This window comes from Episyrphus balteatus, chromosome 1 (assembly GCF_945859705.1).
Source record: "Episyrphus balteatus chromosome 1, idEpiBalt1.1, whole genome shotgun sequence".
In the NCBI taxonomy this organism is placed as follows: Eukaryota; Metazoa; Arthropoda; class Insecta; order Diptera; family Syrphidae; genus Episyrphus; species Episyrphus balteatus.
This window is the reverse complement of record NC_079134.1, coordinates 115,171,263-115,188,422: the sequence shown is the minus strand read 5'-3', so window position 1 is coordinate 115,188,422 and position 17,160 is coordinate 115,171,263. Positions and strand designations below refer to the sequence as shown.

The 17,160-nt window shown below is 30.5% G+C and overlaps 1 protein-coding gene across 1 annotated transcript; it reads left to right on the top strand.

Annotated features, from left to right (window-relative positions):
• The first annotated feature begins 9,163 nt into the window (after positions 1 to 9,163).
• On the top strand, positions 9,164 to 16,551 carry LOC129906563 (phosphatidylinositol glycan anchor biosynthesis class U protein). The gene is made up of 6 exons (XM_055982372.1): positions 9,164 to 9,384; positions 9,456 to 9,655; positions 14,520 to 14,944; positions 15,014 to 15,285; positions 15,347 to 15,489; positions 16,350 to 16,551. Exons 1-6 carry the CDS (start codon positions 9,252 to 9,254, stop codon positions 16,458 to 16,460), a joined length of 1,284 nt encoding a protein of 427 aa, XP_055838347.1. The 5' UTR covers positions 9,164 to 9,251; the 3' UTR covers positions 16,461 to 16,551.
• Positions 16,552 to 17,160: the final 609 nt, after the last annotated feature.

Sequence of the window (17,160 nt, the reverse complement as noted above, 5' to 3'; positions counted from 1 at the left end):
ACGTCAATGGTAATGTTAGGAAAAAAGACTGAAATTGAAGCAGCGAGTATCAAGAAAATTTAACATTTATAAAAAAAAGAAGTGCAGTTTATTGACAGATAGCGATGATACTATCGTATGCATTTTTATGTTTTTACCAACAATTCAAAGTAAAAAATTCAAGCTTTTAAAAGAGACCATGAGACTTGAAGAAACAATATTTTATCCATCGCAATTTTAGTTTTTAATATAAATAATTTATTTGATTCCGTTTTTTTGCTCCTAAGTGTACATAAATTTGTTCAAAGTTTCGATATGACTCTTAGAAGTAGTCTAAGATTGATTTGGGGTGTTTTGACCCTCAAATGTTTTTACCCTGAGACCAAAACGTCTCAGGGTAGGTAATTTTGACCTGACGGTCAAAATTAATTGCTAAGATTTTATTAAATAGTTAATTAGTAGCTAAGTAGCTAAGTAACTTAGTTAGTTAGTTAGTTAGTTAGTAAGTTAGTTAGTAAGTTAGTTTGAATATCGATTACAAGTGAAACTTATAAAAACGTATTAATAAAAAGCAAAAGAGATTACACATGTATTTTTCAGTATTCAAATACTGAATTATTCACTCTTAAATAAAACAAACCTATTATTACGTATCATGTATTATGCCTACGCTTGAAACAGCTGTATTCCAAAAACGATTGGATTTACAGAAAAATGCATAAGGCAATATTTGTAGATAATTTTATGACGAACAGATTTTCCATAGACTCTTATTGACCTCCGCGCAACAGGTCACGAGATATATGCGAAAAACTGATTTTAGTGACCTTTTCACCTCTATAACTTCTAACGCGGACGCGATATCAATGTCGATTTTTCACATCTTCATTACAACGCCGTAACGAAGGTCTATACCAAAATGGAGCCCAGTAGGAATTTTTCCGCAGATAAAACCTAAAATTACTGGACTAATGGGATGAGATTAGATGAGAATATCCGAAAATTTATACGAATTTTTGAAAAAAAAATTTCGGCATTTTGGTTTGAATTTATTTGTTCAAGAAAGTAGGCGTAGTTAAAAAAAAGGAAATAAAGTTTTCTCGTTTTTAATTGAGTTTTTTTTAATGCCATATTTTCTTATTTTGGTCTGAAATTCAGAGGTGATTTTCAAAATCCATTCTATCCATATTTGTTTGTTATAACTCTCAAACTAAAACCCTCAGATCACGATTTCTGGACTTAAACTGTAGGGAATCCTAATTGAATCAATCCTGCATTTAAAAAAGTACTAAAAAATGTTTCGTTTACGAGATACAAGTTTTTCTCGATTTACTCGAAATCAAAAAAAGTGTATAAAATGGGTTTTGATTCTAAATTAAGTTTCTTTTTCATTTTCAATTTTTTGTATATTAGGTGTGTTTTTTATTACCTTAACTTAACTGGACAAAAAACGCCTCGGGGCTTAACCTGAAATCTTGGCAGCACTGTATATTAAATAGCTGCGTTCCTTTGGAAATATTTATCTACTTTTTAGTACTTAAAGCTGCTTTGAACTACTTTTTCAGTATAGCAAAGTAGATCAAAGTAGTTTTAAGTATTAAAAAGTAGATAAATATTTCCAAAGGAACGCAGCTAATATTTCGAAAACAGCCGACACAGCCAAAATTTAGAGTTGTCATATTTTTCGATTTTGGGTTTTTCTTGTATTTTATGTTTTACAAAGAGATACAAAAATGTATGCAAGCAAAACTAGTTAGGTAAATACATTTTGTCATTCCAGAAGTCAGTGTCACGTTTGTAAACAAATTCTAAACAATTTATGAAAAAATTAGTTTTTGTATCGCAGATTTAAAACTGGTCAAAAAGTTAAGCCCAGAGAAATCGACAAACAATGTTGGTTCTATAAAGCTTTACAGATGCAATTGTTGCTTCTGTAAAGCATTATAGAAGCAAAATTGTTGGTAGGGAAATCTCCAGGCTAAACAACTAAGCCCAAGGGGCTAAGGTGTTGTTGCATTTAACATGTAAATTGCTTAGCCCTGACTGCATTTTTTTCTCCAGTTAAGACCGGTTGTAATAAAAAACACCTATGGCCATATTATTCACTAGATTTAAAAATACATCTGGATGTAAAGATGTAATTGAAATGTCAAAAATAAATCCAAGTCCATAATATTCACTTTCACACAGAGAAAAAATAGTCTTTTTTAATTATTTTTTAACTATTTTCATATGTCGTTTTCGATTGGACGTCCAGAAGAGTCCGGAAACGTTTAGAAGTCTTCTGAAACCGTTTTATTGAATTAAAAATGACAGCAAGAACGCTTCTCAGAAGAGAAATTCTCTTCTCGATTTAAAATCAGAATCAAATCCAGAAGCACTAATACATGAATATTTAAAAGTCAAAATAATCACTCAATCACTAATTTTTTTGGTTTTTCATTTAAAATGTTATTTTTTTTCTGTAATTAAACAAATAAACGCATTATATACTTACAAAAAATATTCTGCAAACCAACTGTCCCATTTATTAGCTGAATATTACCGTTTTTGAAAACTAATTTGTAATATTTCATTTGAAATAAAAAAAATTAATTTATATTTGATATTCAAAATTTCACAGAATAACTAACACAAACACAAAAAATAGAATTGAGTGGAAGTGATAGACCAGTGCCAATAATTTTTGAAAATAAAAAAATTATTAGCAGCATATGGGTGGTGGGAAAATTTAGGATAAATGGTATATGAAAGGGGAAAAATAAATTGCCCACAAAAAAATTGGGGGAAAGGGGGTGGGTGGGCGAAAAAGTGGGGTTGGTGTCAAAAATCATGGTTTTTTACGGTTTCTGACAAAACTAGACGTCCTATCGAAAAAAGTCAAATGCAAAAGTTGTAGGTAGTATAAAAGTTGTAGGTAGTATAAAAAAAACTTTTTGACTAGTGAATTCGAACAGGGCAGAAAAAATCGAATGCCTTGTTCGAATTCACTAGTCAAAAAGTTTTTTTTATAGAAATCAAAGTATATTTTTCTAATGGTTTTTTGTGCGCTTAGCTCAAATCCGAAGTCAGAAAAATTCTATCACATCACGTTTTTGAGATATTACCATGCAAAACATCACAAAAATAGTTTTTTGACGTTCAAAATTCAATATCTCAAAAACTTTTTACGTTAGAGCTATTCTAATGCTAGATTCAAATTAAGAAGGTCAAAGGCCATTAGAAAAGTATAATTTAGTTTCTATGAAAAATTATTTCTCGCCAATATTACTTTCATTTACGGAAAAATCGATCTTAAAAATCGTTTTTTTGTTTTTTTTCAATTTTTCTCAATATTTTCTAAAACAAAAGTATAGTTTTTCCACACAATCTTAAATAATAGGTTTTAATCTAAATAATTTCATTTCAAACTTTTCAAAAATCAAAAAATTTTTTCGGTAACTTTTTTGATTGAAAAATAGGCTATTTTTCCAAATTAAATTCGTCAAAAATCCAAAAATTCACTCTTTGCTCAATAGATAGAAAACGTAACAAAGTAGTCTTTAACCAAGTTTTGTTAAAATCCAACAATTTTTGTAAAAGATAAAAATAAAAAATAAAAAAATCGTATTTTTGCATTTTTTCCAATATTTTTGAGGTTATAGAAAAAAATTGTGTGAGTAAAAGTTGTAGACATTTATACTACCTACAACTTTTGCATTTGACTTTTTTCGATAGGACTTCTAGTTTTGTCAGAAACCGTAAAAAACCATGATTTTTGACACCAACCCCACTTTTTCGCCCACCCACCCTTTCCCCCAATTTTTTTGTGGGCAATTTATTTTTCCCCTTTCATATACCATTTATCCTAAATTTTCCCACCACCCATATGCTGCTAATAATTTGTTCAACTTTTGCCCTCTGAAAACCGGATTGGCACTGGTCTATGATTCAAACTGTTTTATTGGATTTCAGAATAAGTGAATCCTTGAGTGATTCCAATCGAAAACTACAATAGTTTGAATCGGGAAACTATTTTAGTTTTGGAATTATTTTTGACATTTGACAATTTTATGTCGTTTTCTATTGACTTTTGAGATTTTTGTGTAAAAATTTCAGATTTTCCACTGCAAATAGAATATGAAATCTAGTTTTGTAATTGTGTACGAAATCTGTGCGTATAAAAAAAATAAAACAACAACAAATGTTCAGACAAATGTCAAACAGAGGAGTGTGTGTGTTTGTATGCGTGAATCTTGCTAAAAATCCAGATTCAGATTCTTAAATCTCAGATTCATTTTTTTGTCATTTTTTTGAATCTCAAGACGCAAATAGATCATGGAATCTGAGATTTTTCCACTATTTCCCCTCTTCGCCTTAAGGCTTAACTACAATGACCTAAAAAGTGAAAAAGTGGGAAATTTACAAAAGTAAAAAAAAATTATTTCTTTCAAGCTCCATTTGTTTTTGGAAAAAACTATAAAAATTGTTTTTCAAACCAAAAAATAAGCTTTCTGATTCTGTAAAAAAGATTTTTGTTTTAAAAACAGAATCAGAAGCAGAATCACTCACGCATTCATAGATGTTTGCAGCACAAAAACAAATTAAATTTGGCGCGAATACACATACAGTGGTGTGAAAAACATTCCGGATTTTTTTGTCATTTTCATCAAATTAAATTTTATAACACAAAACTGGATCAAAATATTGTTTTAATATTTTTTCTAGATCGTTAATATATCAGTTAAGGAATTTGAACACAAAAAAATGTTCTTTAATACATTCAAAAATTTTAAAAATTGAAAAATGAAGGAAAGTCAGAATTTCGTCTGTGCAAAACTAACCGGATTTTTCAAGGATTTCGATTCTCGGTGTTGAGGTAACGGTTTTAAGCGCCATTTCTGTAAAATTTTTGTTTGTGGTGACAAACAAAGTTGTTAGCTTTATGAAATGTATAAATAATTTAATGGAATAACGGATTGTAGTCATAAAATTCGTTACTTAGTCGTAAAACACATTCAAACCGAAATAAAACAAAATGTTATCCCATTGGGATGTTGTAAATTGCAACGTCAAGTGAGTATGATATCGTCAAAAAGTAGAAAAGAGAAAAATCAGTTGAGGCAGATCAGTTGGGTGGATGCCATAACAAAATATCTCTAAAAACTGATAGGCGAATAAAGAGTTCTTTGATAAAAAAATCCGTTTGCGACTTCTTAAACGATTTATGAGAAGCTTAATCTGCCTTCAACATAAAGTACAGTTAGGAAGGCTTTGAGAGATTTGGTCTTAATCTCTTTCCGCTCGGAAAAAAACATTCCTTAATACTAAACATTGTCTAAAAAGGTAGGCAATTAAAGGATCTTAAGAAACACTTTAAATTTTCAAATAAAAATACTTCATCATGGTTGTATTTACAAAAAATCATCTGTATTGCTCGATAACAAAACGGAAAAATATGTTTTTCAATGATAAAAGCAATTTGAACTTGTTCTATTCCGATTGTAAAATGGCAGCCAGGCGCTCAAACATGGACATGTTTGAAACCAAAACAATATTCTCCCTACCGTGAAGCACAGCAGAGGATCATTGACAGTTTGGGGTTTTTCTAGCTGTGGGCTTTACCCCGTTACACAAAATCAACGGAATTATGGATCATTTCCACAATGGAGAGATGTTGGAGTAGATAATGGCTCCATAAAAGGAGAAAGAAATGCCTTTACATTGGCTCTTCCTGCAAGTTATGTTGCCAAAAATTCTTAAAAGCTAGTAAAAACAGTAGTTCGCTGTAGACAATACTCCTGGCTTGGAATAGCCGGAATAATTATCCGACTTGAACCCGATTGGAAATTTGTGGGCCATCTTTAAGTGACAGGTAGAGAAGGAAAAGCACACCTCAGCAACTAACGTTCTTGTAGCTTTTAAAAATGACTAGGAGCATATTCCTAGTTCTATTTTATTTAATTTGTCCGAGTCCAAGCCTCGTTGGTGCCAAGCAGTTTTAGAAAACAAAGGTTTCTGAACAAAATATTAACTTTAAGCATAAACATTAAAAAATCCGGTTAGTTTTTCACAGCCGAAATTCTGGCTTTACTTCATTTTTCAATTTTAAATTTTTTTGTATGTGTTAAAGGCCTTTATTTTCTGTTGAAATTGCTTAACTGATATATAAACGACCTAGAAAAAATACTAAAGCAATATTTTGTTTCAGTTTTGTGTTATAAAATTTTATTTGATGAAAATGACAAAAAAATCCGGAATGTTTTTAGCAGCACTGTATGTGACACATGTCAAACTCAACCAATACATTCACACTAAACTTCAGATTCTTTAGAATACAAAAAAAAACTGTTGGGATTCCGAATCGAAAAACAGTTCCGGATTGCCAATAATTAAAAACGCCATTAAATTTAATAAACTTTCAAAAATACTGAAGTACAATATTGTGATGAATTAAGATTAAAAAGTGGATTTTTAAATAAAGTTTACTTTTCGTTTTAAAGTGTGTCTTTGATTATGAAGAACTATATTTAATTTATGTTTACTTTAACGAACGTGTATGAATAAAAGAAACTGCTAGTTTTCATGGCGTATACGGCAAACTCATTTTCGGCAAAAATTTAAATATTTTGAAAACTAAACGAATTTATTTCAGATGTCAAATAACATGTATATAAAAGTTATATTTTAACTATATAAATCTTACTAAAAGACCAAAAAATGCCAGCGGTTTGTTTTTTTGCAATAATCTTCCGAAAATTTAAATGCGATTTCCCAGAAATGTAAAAAATGGCGTGTTCGGCACGATTTATCTCTGCATTTCTAATTCTTTTTTTGTTTGCTTAATGTGAACCAACCAAGAGATCAGTTTGTGAATCTCCTAAATCTATTATAACTGTTATACGGTTATACAAAGAGTAGTCGCCACTGTTTTGAAGTTCTTCAACTAGATCTTAAACAGAAATAAACTAAAACTACAATTTTTTTTAATTTAATTCTTGTCCATTTTTGACCTGCACCAGGTAGAGATTTTACCTGGTGCAGGTTTTCCTAAATATCATAAAATCTATGAGTTTCCTGGCAAACTTGTGAACAACTTTTTTGTTCATTATTGTTTTCTTCATAAGAATAAGTTTATAAAGCACTATGTTTATTATACATTTATCGAAGAAAATCGGACACAAAGTCAAAAATTATAATCGGTAAAAAAAAAAATAATTCCTTTAAAAAATTAATATCTGAGCAATTAAAAAAAAAACATTTTTCAAATGCAATTACAAAGAATAGCATTTCTTCTAAAAATCAAGATATTAATTAAGTTTTTAACTAATAACGGAGTTAATAAAGGCAAACCAAAGTAAGCGTTTTCTTAAATCATCGGTAAAGGGTATCAACTTTGCAAATAGAAAGTTACTGTAAAACAATTTTAATGCTTGTGCTGTTAGTTCCGTGAAGCTTTTATAGAGGGCTCTAGTTTCTCTAAGTTTTTCGATGAGTGCATGCCTCCATTTTATTTTCATTTGATGGCTGTCATCAACAAGCGTGTTTATTTACAGCTTTGGAACCGGATTTCATATTGAAAAACGAAGAAAGAAAGAGATGACAGATAATCAGCGTCGGCAGCGACCCCTATCCATGCATATGGCGTTATAATGTATTAGATATAGGAACAAGCACTCCATATATTATATCCTCCCCTTCAAGCAAACAGGTCCGACCTCGGTCCGAATCCGCTCCGCCTGAGGCGGAGCTGAGTCCGACTTCGGATCAGAAACTGGTCCGAAGGCGGCTCAAATTAGTATGGAAATTATAATCACCGTTAAGTCGATTGCATATGTATTGGTGTGGTGAAAATCTTCATTTCGAGAAAACGGAGCCGAAGGCGGACCTGAGCTGGAGCAGCGAAAACCTACCAGAAAGAGGAATAAGAAAGGGATGACATTTCGCATTTGCGACCAAAAAAAGAACAAGATTTATTTTTTTTTTTCACTGAAACTGTTTTATTTTTTATTTTATTTTGGCAAACGAAATTTTCACAATAAATACAATATAAAATACAATACATTTTTTTTTCATTTTATTTCATTTGATGCTGCTGCTGTTGTTGATGTTTTTTTAGATACCCAATCGCATGTTTCACCTTCTAGATTTTTCTTCATCATTAGAGATTACATCTACAACACAAGAAGAAACAACATTTTAACCCAAACACTTTGAGCGATATATAAAACATACCTTTTTTGTTTTCCATATTAGGTGTGTTTTTTATTACAACCGGTCTTAACTTGACAAAAAAAACGCAGTCTGGGTTAAGCAATTTACATGTTAAATACAACAACACCTAAGCCCCTTGGGCTTAGTTGTTTAGCACGGAGATTTCTCTGGGCTTAACTTTTTGAAGAGTTTTAAATCTGTGCTACCAAACTAATTTTTTCATAAATTGTTTAGAATTTGTTTAAAAACGTGAAAACTCACGTTTGGAAGGACAAAATGTATTAAAATAGTTTTGCTAGCATACATTTTTGTATCTCTTTGTAAAACATATATGTAAAATACAAGAAAATGACGAAAGCGAAAAATATGACAACTCTAAATTTTTGTTGTGTCTGCTGTTTTCGGAACAAGATTTCAGGTTAAGCCCTGATGCGTTTTTTTTGTCCAGTTAAGACCGGTGGTAATAAAAAACACACCTATTGTTTATAATTTAATAAAATTGTTTATAATTAATAAACTAACATTATACAAACAACGACACGAGACACGACGCGACCAAACACTTCAACAAAAAATAACAAAATGACGCTTTGGCTCTTGTTGGCCTTGTCTTTCTATTCCTTTTCTCATTTTTCACCACGATTCTCGTTCGATTTTGTGTTCATACACAAAAAGTTGCAAGTGTGTGAGTGCAAGCCCGATTTTCGCGGTCTGAGGTCGGAGTTTCTTTGTTGAACTCAGTTTTCTTGCTTGAAGGGTCTGAGGAAATTATTCAAGAATCATCCCTCAAAATGTTCTAATCTCATTGCGGGACACCCTGTGTATAGGGATCAGTGGACGGTTCACATGAAGCAACAAAGTGAAATGTTGAAGAAAAATGAACCCAGCCATTTAAATAGTGATACCATGAGTTCTTGTATCTTTCTATGGAATATCTGTGGATGTATAACTTTAACGTTACGTCTTACGTTATGTGACTTTTCCAATAACTAAAAAACTTTACGTTTTGTTTATAATCGTTCTGACTTCTCAAATATTTCATTCCTCTGTAAACTAAAATATTTTAGTTTTTAAACAAAATGAAAAACAAAAAAGCCTTAGGGCTTCTTATTTTAGGAGGAACAATTCGATATATCTTAATGACATCGAAATATTCCTCATCCATCAGTGGACGTGTTGAAATATCCACACCTCTAAACTCTTACAAACGAGGTGAGTAATATTACCATTGATTAAGCATTGACCGGTATCCAGATGAAACCATTTAACATGAATATTTTCAGTTCAAGAAGGTGTTTATCTGTACAAAAACCAAATAGATCCATACCAAGGTGATATGGTGCACGAAACGCCACTTGTACTTCTTAGCCTTGCATGGGCTTCATCCACAATCCCGCTTTTAGTTCCTTGGATTTATATAATGATTGATTTAGCGGCAGCTTTTATTCTATACAAAATGAGTACCGAATTCATAAATCAAATGGTAAATATTATCGACTAGTATTATTATACAGTCATCGCTCCAAACGAAAATCATGCATACCTGAGGTCATTTTAAGACGAAAAACTTAAGAGGTAATTTTTTCGTTTTCATCCCGTTTTCGAGATATGGCGGTTTTATGAATTTTGCTCTCTTTTCCCTTAACTAGCTTTATCTTTTCAAAAATACGTCGGAATTGAAAGATGTTTTTTTACAACCAATCAAGAATTTATTACAATTTTAGTTCGTGTCATAACTTTTTTTCTGTGGAAACTGCAATTTTGTATCAAACCCAATTTTCTTCGATTTTTAAGTTATTTTTTTCACTAACTAACTAACAAAATCGACATTTGGAGATAATTTGATTTAATCGCAAATTTCGGTCTTAAAATTTCAGTTGTGAATTGCATTGCATGTAATTTAGCATTGGGATTATGGTGTCTTCTTAATTTTTAGCAAAAACCATTTAATTAAGTAGATTTTAAGAAAATGTTTTTCTTCTTAATGAAAAACACTGTTTGATATTTTGTAAGTTAATGTTTACTTTGGAACAAAAAATATAATATTTCTATATGCTTTTTATAGGAAATTCGTAAATGGCTAACTTTCAGCGTCGTCAGATAAATTAGAAACAATGTCAAGGCACATTTGCCTTTTGGTCAAAGATACAAGCATTGGGCTATCAACAGTAAACAAAATTTGCTTTCTTGGATAAAACGAAAGTTAACAGAATGTCATCTGATGAAAAAGCTTATATTCCAGGTATAACGGGGAGAATATTACGATTTGGGGAAAATTTATTGGGCAGAGTTAATCAAATCAAGAAAAATTTATATTAAAAAGAAAAAAAAAACAATAAAATATAAGTAAAAACCATTTCAACAACATAACTGTTCAATGAGTCATATATGACTCAAATATAATTTTTTTTGTCCCAAGCCTACAGAGTCCCATGTATCATACATCATTCATATACATATTCTGCTAAAAACAACTTCACTGGCCACACACAATCTGATGAAAAAACCTCTCTACATTCAATATTATTTTGTTTATTTGAAGGATTCATCACTCCACGTCAAATGAGTCCTATTTGACTCATAGAATATTTTCTGCATCGTGTTTCTGGAGTCAATGAGCCATATATGATTCATAAAGACGTGTTTCTAAAAACGTGTTTGCTATATGAAAATATTGCTTTAGAACATAATTTATTCATGAATGTGCAGGAAAAGAAGAAATACTTTACCAAACTGCAATAAAAAATTGGAAAAATGTTCAAGCAAAAAAAGTTATTTCCTAAAAAAATCTTTGATTTTTTTGAAGATTTTTTTTTTATTTTGGGAGAAGTTGTAAACATATAGAAAAATATTTTTACACAATTATAATATAGGTAGGTACATAATAAGAAAATTAAAACACCATTAACAGTACAGGCACGCGATTGAAAAAACAAATCTAGGCAAAATTGTAGAGGCATCAATACTTGAATGCAGGATAATAAAAGAGGCTTGATTATATCTTTTGTCTTGTATGGCTTTCCACGGCCGTTTTGAAAAATACGTTTTGATACGTTTTGATCAATATTGCGAAAATGACTCATCATACAGAAAATTTGCAAGGACGTTTTTGACACTAAATTTAATTATCCTATAGAATGAATACTTTTTTAATAAGAGATCCAATAATACGTGCTTTTCATTTTTTGTTTTACTTCCCAAGGTAGTTGTAAGGGGTAAGAAGTAAGGGAAACATACACAATTTCCAATCAATTTTTGATTCCCTTTTGTTTATTATTTTTTATCTCAATGTGTACATTTTTGCTCTTCTTTTTAGTCAATCCGTATAAAAATGATAATCATAAGTAAATGAGATCAAAAAAATAAGCAGCTTCGATAAGAACCTCAAAAATTGAGCAACATAAACGAAAAAGATGTGCTTTTCGTATTTTAGTGCAATCTAGAAAACCTTCTCTGCGTTCTTAACCCGAAACAGTTGATTTTACAGAGAAATGTTAGACAAATATTGCAGATAATTTTACCACAACAATTTTTATAATGTTCATATATGATTGATCATTCATTCATGAAAATCAAATATCATACGTCCATGAGTCAAGTATGAGCACAAAACTAAACCCTTTTTTTAACAATACTTACTAATTACTCAGGTAAGAACCAATTCTAATTGCATTATTTGTAAATACGAAATGCTTATTTTTGAAAAACAGTCTGGACGTAGAGATAATAAGTTTTATAATAAGTTTCTTAAGTTAAAAACATAAACAAAAATTTAGCCCTTTTTTGAAGTCAGTTAAATATCTTTGGAATGATAAAAACTTTTGGATCATGGGAAATTAAAATAGAGAGAGAAGGTACATTTTCAAAAAACAAAGAAACGACTTGCTGACACGTACATCCTGGTACTGGTTTTAAGATGACCTAAAGATTTTGTATACCATAATATAGATCAAGAATTACGTTACAAGCTTATTTCATGGTCTCTACTATCGTTATGTAATTTTTGATCGAAATCATTTTATATAGTGATGTACTTAATGAGTTTCTAATTTCCGTTAGACCGATATTTTCGCCCTACAGATTTTTTTGAGTGATAGAATAAGATGATATATGACCATTTCCATAAAAAACTCAATTTTACAAATTTTGTTGTTAGTGAGTTTTTCCTTTTTTTCACTTATTACACTGGTCAGCAACGAAGATAGAGCTTGAACCAAACCATACTTTTGTGAAGGATTTTTGTGTGCTGATTCCGAATCCGAAGTCCAAATTTCACTGGCTAGTCACGTTTTTAAAATATTTGAATATGAACAGGTTAAAAGCTGTTGGCGTCGAATTAAATAATCGTTAAATTTTGTTTTGCAAAAATACTTATGCAATCTCAAAAAGCCATATTTTATCGCCTTGAATATATTTATTTTGTTTCAATTTTTTTTTTCTAAAGATATTTAAAATAGAAATGTATGATATCTCAAAATCTTAATGGTTAACGTATTATACCGAGAGCTAAGATCAGATTTCTCGCGCGAGAGGTAACTGATTTATATTAATATTACAAAGATATCCATTTAAATCGATAACAAACATGTAAGTCCGCCGGCTTGTATCTGTAACAATTCTGAGAAATATTTTTTTTTTTGGTTCCAGAATCATTTAATAAACTGCACTGTTATTGCACTTTCTCTTAGAATCGGCACAGATATAAGCCGGCAGACTTACATGTTTGTTATCGATATAACTGGACCTCCATGTAATATAAATCGGTTACCTCTGCTCCCGGCTCTAATACTATAACTAATGGTTTTTTTTAAGCAAATTTGAGGTAAATTATAGTTTTCGACTCCTGATTTGGATAAATAGTATGAAAAATATATATGTATTTTATATAAAACATCAAAAATAATTTCATTCAAAATTAGTTTCCGAGACTTTAAGGCGAAAATGATAATGCGTAGAGCTCAAAAACTAGACGTAATGGAATAAATCTGTAAAAAGTTTTGAATTTAGTACACTCAAGTTAATTCAAATCACCTTACAGAGTTCTTGCTCCCGACTTTTTGTTCGTGTTTTGCGGACAAGTGTTATTAAAGCCCAGTTTATTAAAAAAAAAAAATTAATAATAAATAAAAAATACTGAAAGTAATTAAAAAATAAACAAACTAAATTAAAAAAAAAAAATAATTTTTAATTACAAAATTAATTCAAATGAAGCAAAAACTTTTTCTGGGGTTACATTCTGTACCGCATAAGCGAACAAACGTTTTCGCGTGTGCAAATCTTTCGTCACGCATGAGCTTTATCTATCTGTTCTTTTCTTAACCACAATAGCTCAAACTTATTTTTTTTAAGGGGTTAAATCAAGTTGAAAGTGTGGATTTTTGTGAAGCGGCATTTAATTATATAAACATAAAGAATACATGTACATATAGCAAATTTAATGTACTAAAAGAATTCGCTGTGTATTTAAAAAAATATTGGGTTCTGTTATTGCTGTAGTAGATCTCCTAGACGACCTCCAAAAAAAAATGTGTCTGACTGTGAGCAAGATATATCTGATCCTAAAATTAAAAACACCAAAAGATTCATTTCCAGGATAGACGAATGCAGGTAATAAACGAAGGAATAGTCAGAGTTTTGATTTTTCATTACCTGACAAAAGTATCTAAGAAAATTGTATAAAAATTTCAAGCCGATCACTCCAGCCGTTTCGGAGAAATTTTGCTCACCGACTTTGAAAACACAGTTTCGAGAAAAACGCGTTTAAAAATTTTGGGAACCATGGAAACTTAATTAAAAAGTCTTCACAAATACGTATTTTCTCGAAAACTTATCGCTGTATCATTGTGAAATTTTCGAACAACATTTTTATACATATATATGTACTTGTAGGTACACATTTAAAATATGCAAAAAAAAATTATTTAATTTTTTTCAAAATTACAACAAGGTATAACCCCTTAAAGTAAACTGGGCTTTAATAGTAAGCGAAAAAAACTCATTTACGTGTTTTTTTTTTTAAATAAAAATATGAAAGTGAAAAAAAATAACTTAAAAAACGGAGAAAATTGGGTTTGATGCAAAATTGCGGAGAAACGGCTGTCCGCAGAAAAAAAATTGTAATAAATTCTTGATTGATTGTAAAAACAATTTTTCAATTCGGACGTTTGGCAAAGCCAGTTAAGGGGAAAGAGAGTAAAAATCATAAAACCATCATAACTCGAAAACCGGACGAAAACGAGAAAATTTAAGTTTTTCGACTTAATATGACCTCATGTTTTTCTTTTGGGGCGGTGACTGTGGTACACCCTGTATAAACCTGCTGTAAACTATTTGTATTTTTTTTTTAGTTCGCAAAACAAAGTAGAGAAAAAGGACAATATGCAGATGAAACTGATGAATTGCATCTCAAACTTCAAGACACAATAGACATTCCGAAATTCGTTTTTATTGCATATTTAATGAATCCGCTTACGATTCTTAATTGCGTTGGACTGTCTTCCACTGTTTTCAGTAACTTTTTCTTAGCGTTGTGCTTCTTTTTTATGGCAAAGCACAAGTTGTGGCCTTGTCTTGCAATTTTGGCTCTAGAAACAATGAGAAACCTTTACCCCGTTGTTTTTATCGCACCAATTATGCTTGTATTTGGCAAAAGTTGCACAAAAGAATATGTTAAAGTTGCCGCTAGGTTTCTTTTCTTATGTTTCGGCTTCTGTTATATTAGCTATGCAATTATGGGATCATGGACATTCCTTAATGGAACATTAGGATTTGTGTAAGTTCAATTCAAAAAAGAAAATTAATCTGTTTTTTTTTTTTTTAATTTATATTTATTTCATTGCAGCTTTTTCTGCCGTGAACTTCAGCCAAATATCGGTTTATTTTGGTACTTTTTTATGGAAATGTTTGATCATTTCCGCACATTGTTCCTGATAACTTTTCAAATAAATGCGACTATTTTATATTTGATTCCATTAACATTTAAGCTGCACAAAGACCCCTTGATGTTAACAACAATTCTCATTTCGTTAACTTCAATATTCAGGTCTTATCCATGTCTGGGAGATATTGCATTCTATTTAGCCTTTCTACCTCTATGGCGTCGTTGTTGGAAGTGTATGTATTATTAAAAGCTTATTTTATTAATGTCATTTATAATGAATTTTTTTAATTTTAGTTATGGCACATAATTTTGTTGTATTTTGCTTCTTTTTGATAACTTTGTTGATTATGCCAGCACTATGGTATTTATGGATGTATGCTGGATCTGCAAATGCAAATTTCTATTTTGGAGCAACGTTAGCATTTTCCACTGGACAGGTAACATTAAACACTGGTTTTTTTTTCTTCTTTTTTTTCTGTCAATTCTGAAGTGTAAAACTGTGTTTTGTTAGAAACTCTTCATATCTTAGCACTATTGCATCTCGCGGTCTTTGCCAATATTACTCTAAAAAAATCCGGTTTACGGAACTCTGCTCGTTTTGTTTTGGGTATTAGACTTGCCCTGCACTAAAGTTTTTCTAGTTTTGCTGTAAAAGTCGGGCTAGGGGAACCCCAATTAAAGTAAATTCAAAACGAATAATTTCGAGTAAGAATCAATCAAGAACTAATTTTTATTTAGAATATTTATAGTCCAGTCAAAACGTCATTTACCTTGCGCGCAGAGGCACTGTCAGTTTTTATTTCATGGATCGATGGTATATTTAAAAGGCTTAAACCCAATTACGAGCAAGGAAATTAATTATAACGCAAATACCAAAAACAAATCAACCCCACCTGTTTTAATGGGTGGAACAAATTTTGCTCACATGAGAATCTATTTAATTTTCACAACCCAAACGCGAAGGGAACATTTTTTGACGTGTGAATATAAAAACTCGTGCTAATTTTTATTTTCACACCTCTCGGGCAGTATAAAAGATATAGGAAAGATTCAAACAGGTCTTGAAATTTATAGATACCGTTACGATTTATGTTTAAACAATTTTCATTACATAAAAGAATAAGTTTCGAAGTAGTCAAGAAGAGTTCAGCAGCGCACAGAAAACCAGTGTAATATGTAAGGCATAAATAAGAAATTTCTATTGATGTACCTCTTTGTTGCAGTTACTCAATGAAAAGAAAATGAATAATTAATATTTAGCAACGCTTTTCAAAATTCCTTTTTTTTTTTCTTTCAGATATTTCTAGTCACAGACTTATTGTTTGCTTATGTCAAACGTGAGTTTTGCCTTAAATACGGACAAAAAGTTTTCATCGATGGAAAAGAAGCTAAAATTATCCTTGAATAATTTATGAAAATCATCATAGTGAAATGTAAACCATTCATTAAATATTGTATTCATTTGTTTTTTTTTTTTACCACGATTTTTTTATATTAGTATTGTTTTAAATTAATAAAAAAAATTAAGGCTTAAAATATAATACATATATTTGCTTTTATTTTAATTTGTAGTTCAAGGAAACCCCATAATTATATAAAACAAAACAACTCCATATCGCCTATGGAAAGCAAAATTGTTTACGGCCATTTGTTGAATCAAAACTTCAATAATTTATGTTGAACATAACATGGAGGGGGGGGGGTGATTCAGTAACTCGATTATCGAAAAACGATATCGTTTCGACGAAGGTTTGACTTCCGTAACTTGTTTTTTTTTTGCTTTCCGTAACTCATTTTCATTATGAAACGATTGACGATAGCTAAATAGGTATCGTCCTCAGTAAATTTGTAAACAAAATAAATCCTTTTTGTGAATCTTCTCAATTTATAAAAACTGTTCATGCAGACAAAATTGTTTGCAATAAAAAAGTCTTTGAACGATAAAACAACGTTTACAAATAAAATTGCAATATTATATTCACATTTTTTTTCACCTCCAACCACCTAGAATTTAAGAGATGACAAAGTTCAAAAATTCCATTTATTCGTCATTTACCCAACTTCGACATATATTTAAACTATATGTTTTCAATCTCTTCTTCCTTAAG

Bases quoted from the DNA above. Each gene is read 5' to 3' on its own strand.
- LOC129906563 (XM_055982372.1), top strand. From the start codon at position 9,252: ATGAAAAACAAAAAAGCCTTAGGGCTTCTTATTTTAGGAGGAACAATT. The intron at 14,945-15,013 runs GTAAGTTCAATT...ATTTCATTGCAG, and splicing joins AATGGAACATTAGGATTTGT to CTTTTTCTGCCGTGAACTTC. The intron at 15,286-15,346 runs GTATGTATTATT...TTTTAATTTTAG, and splicing joins ATGGCGTCGTTGTTGGAAGT to TTATGGCACATAATTTTGTT.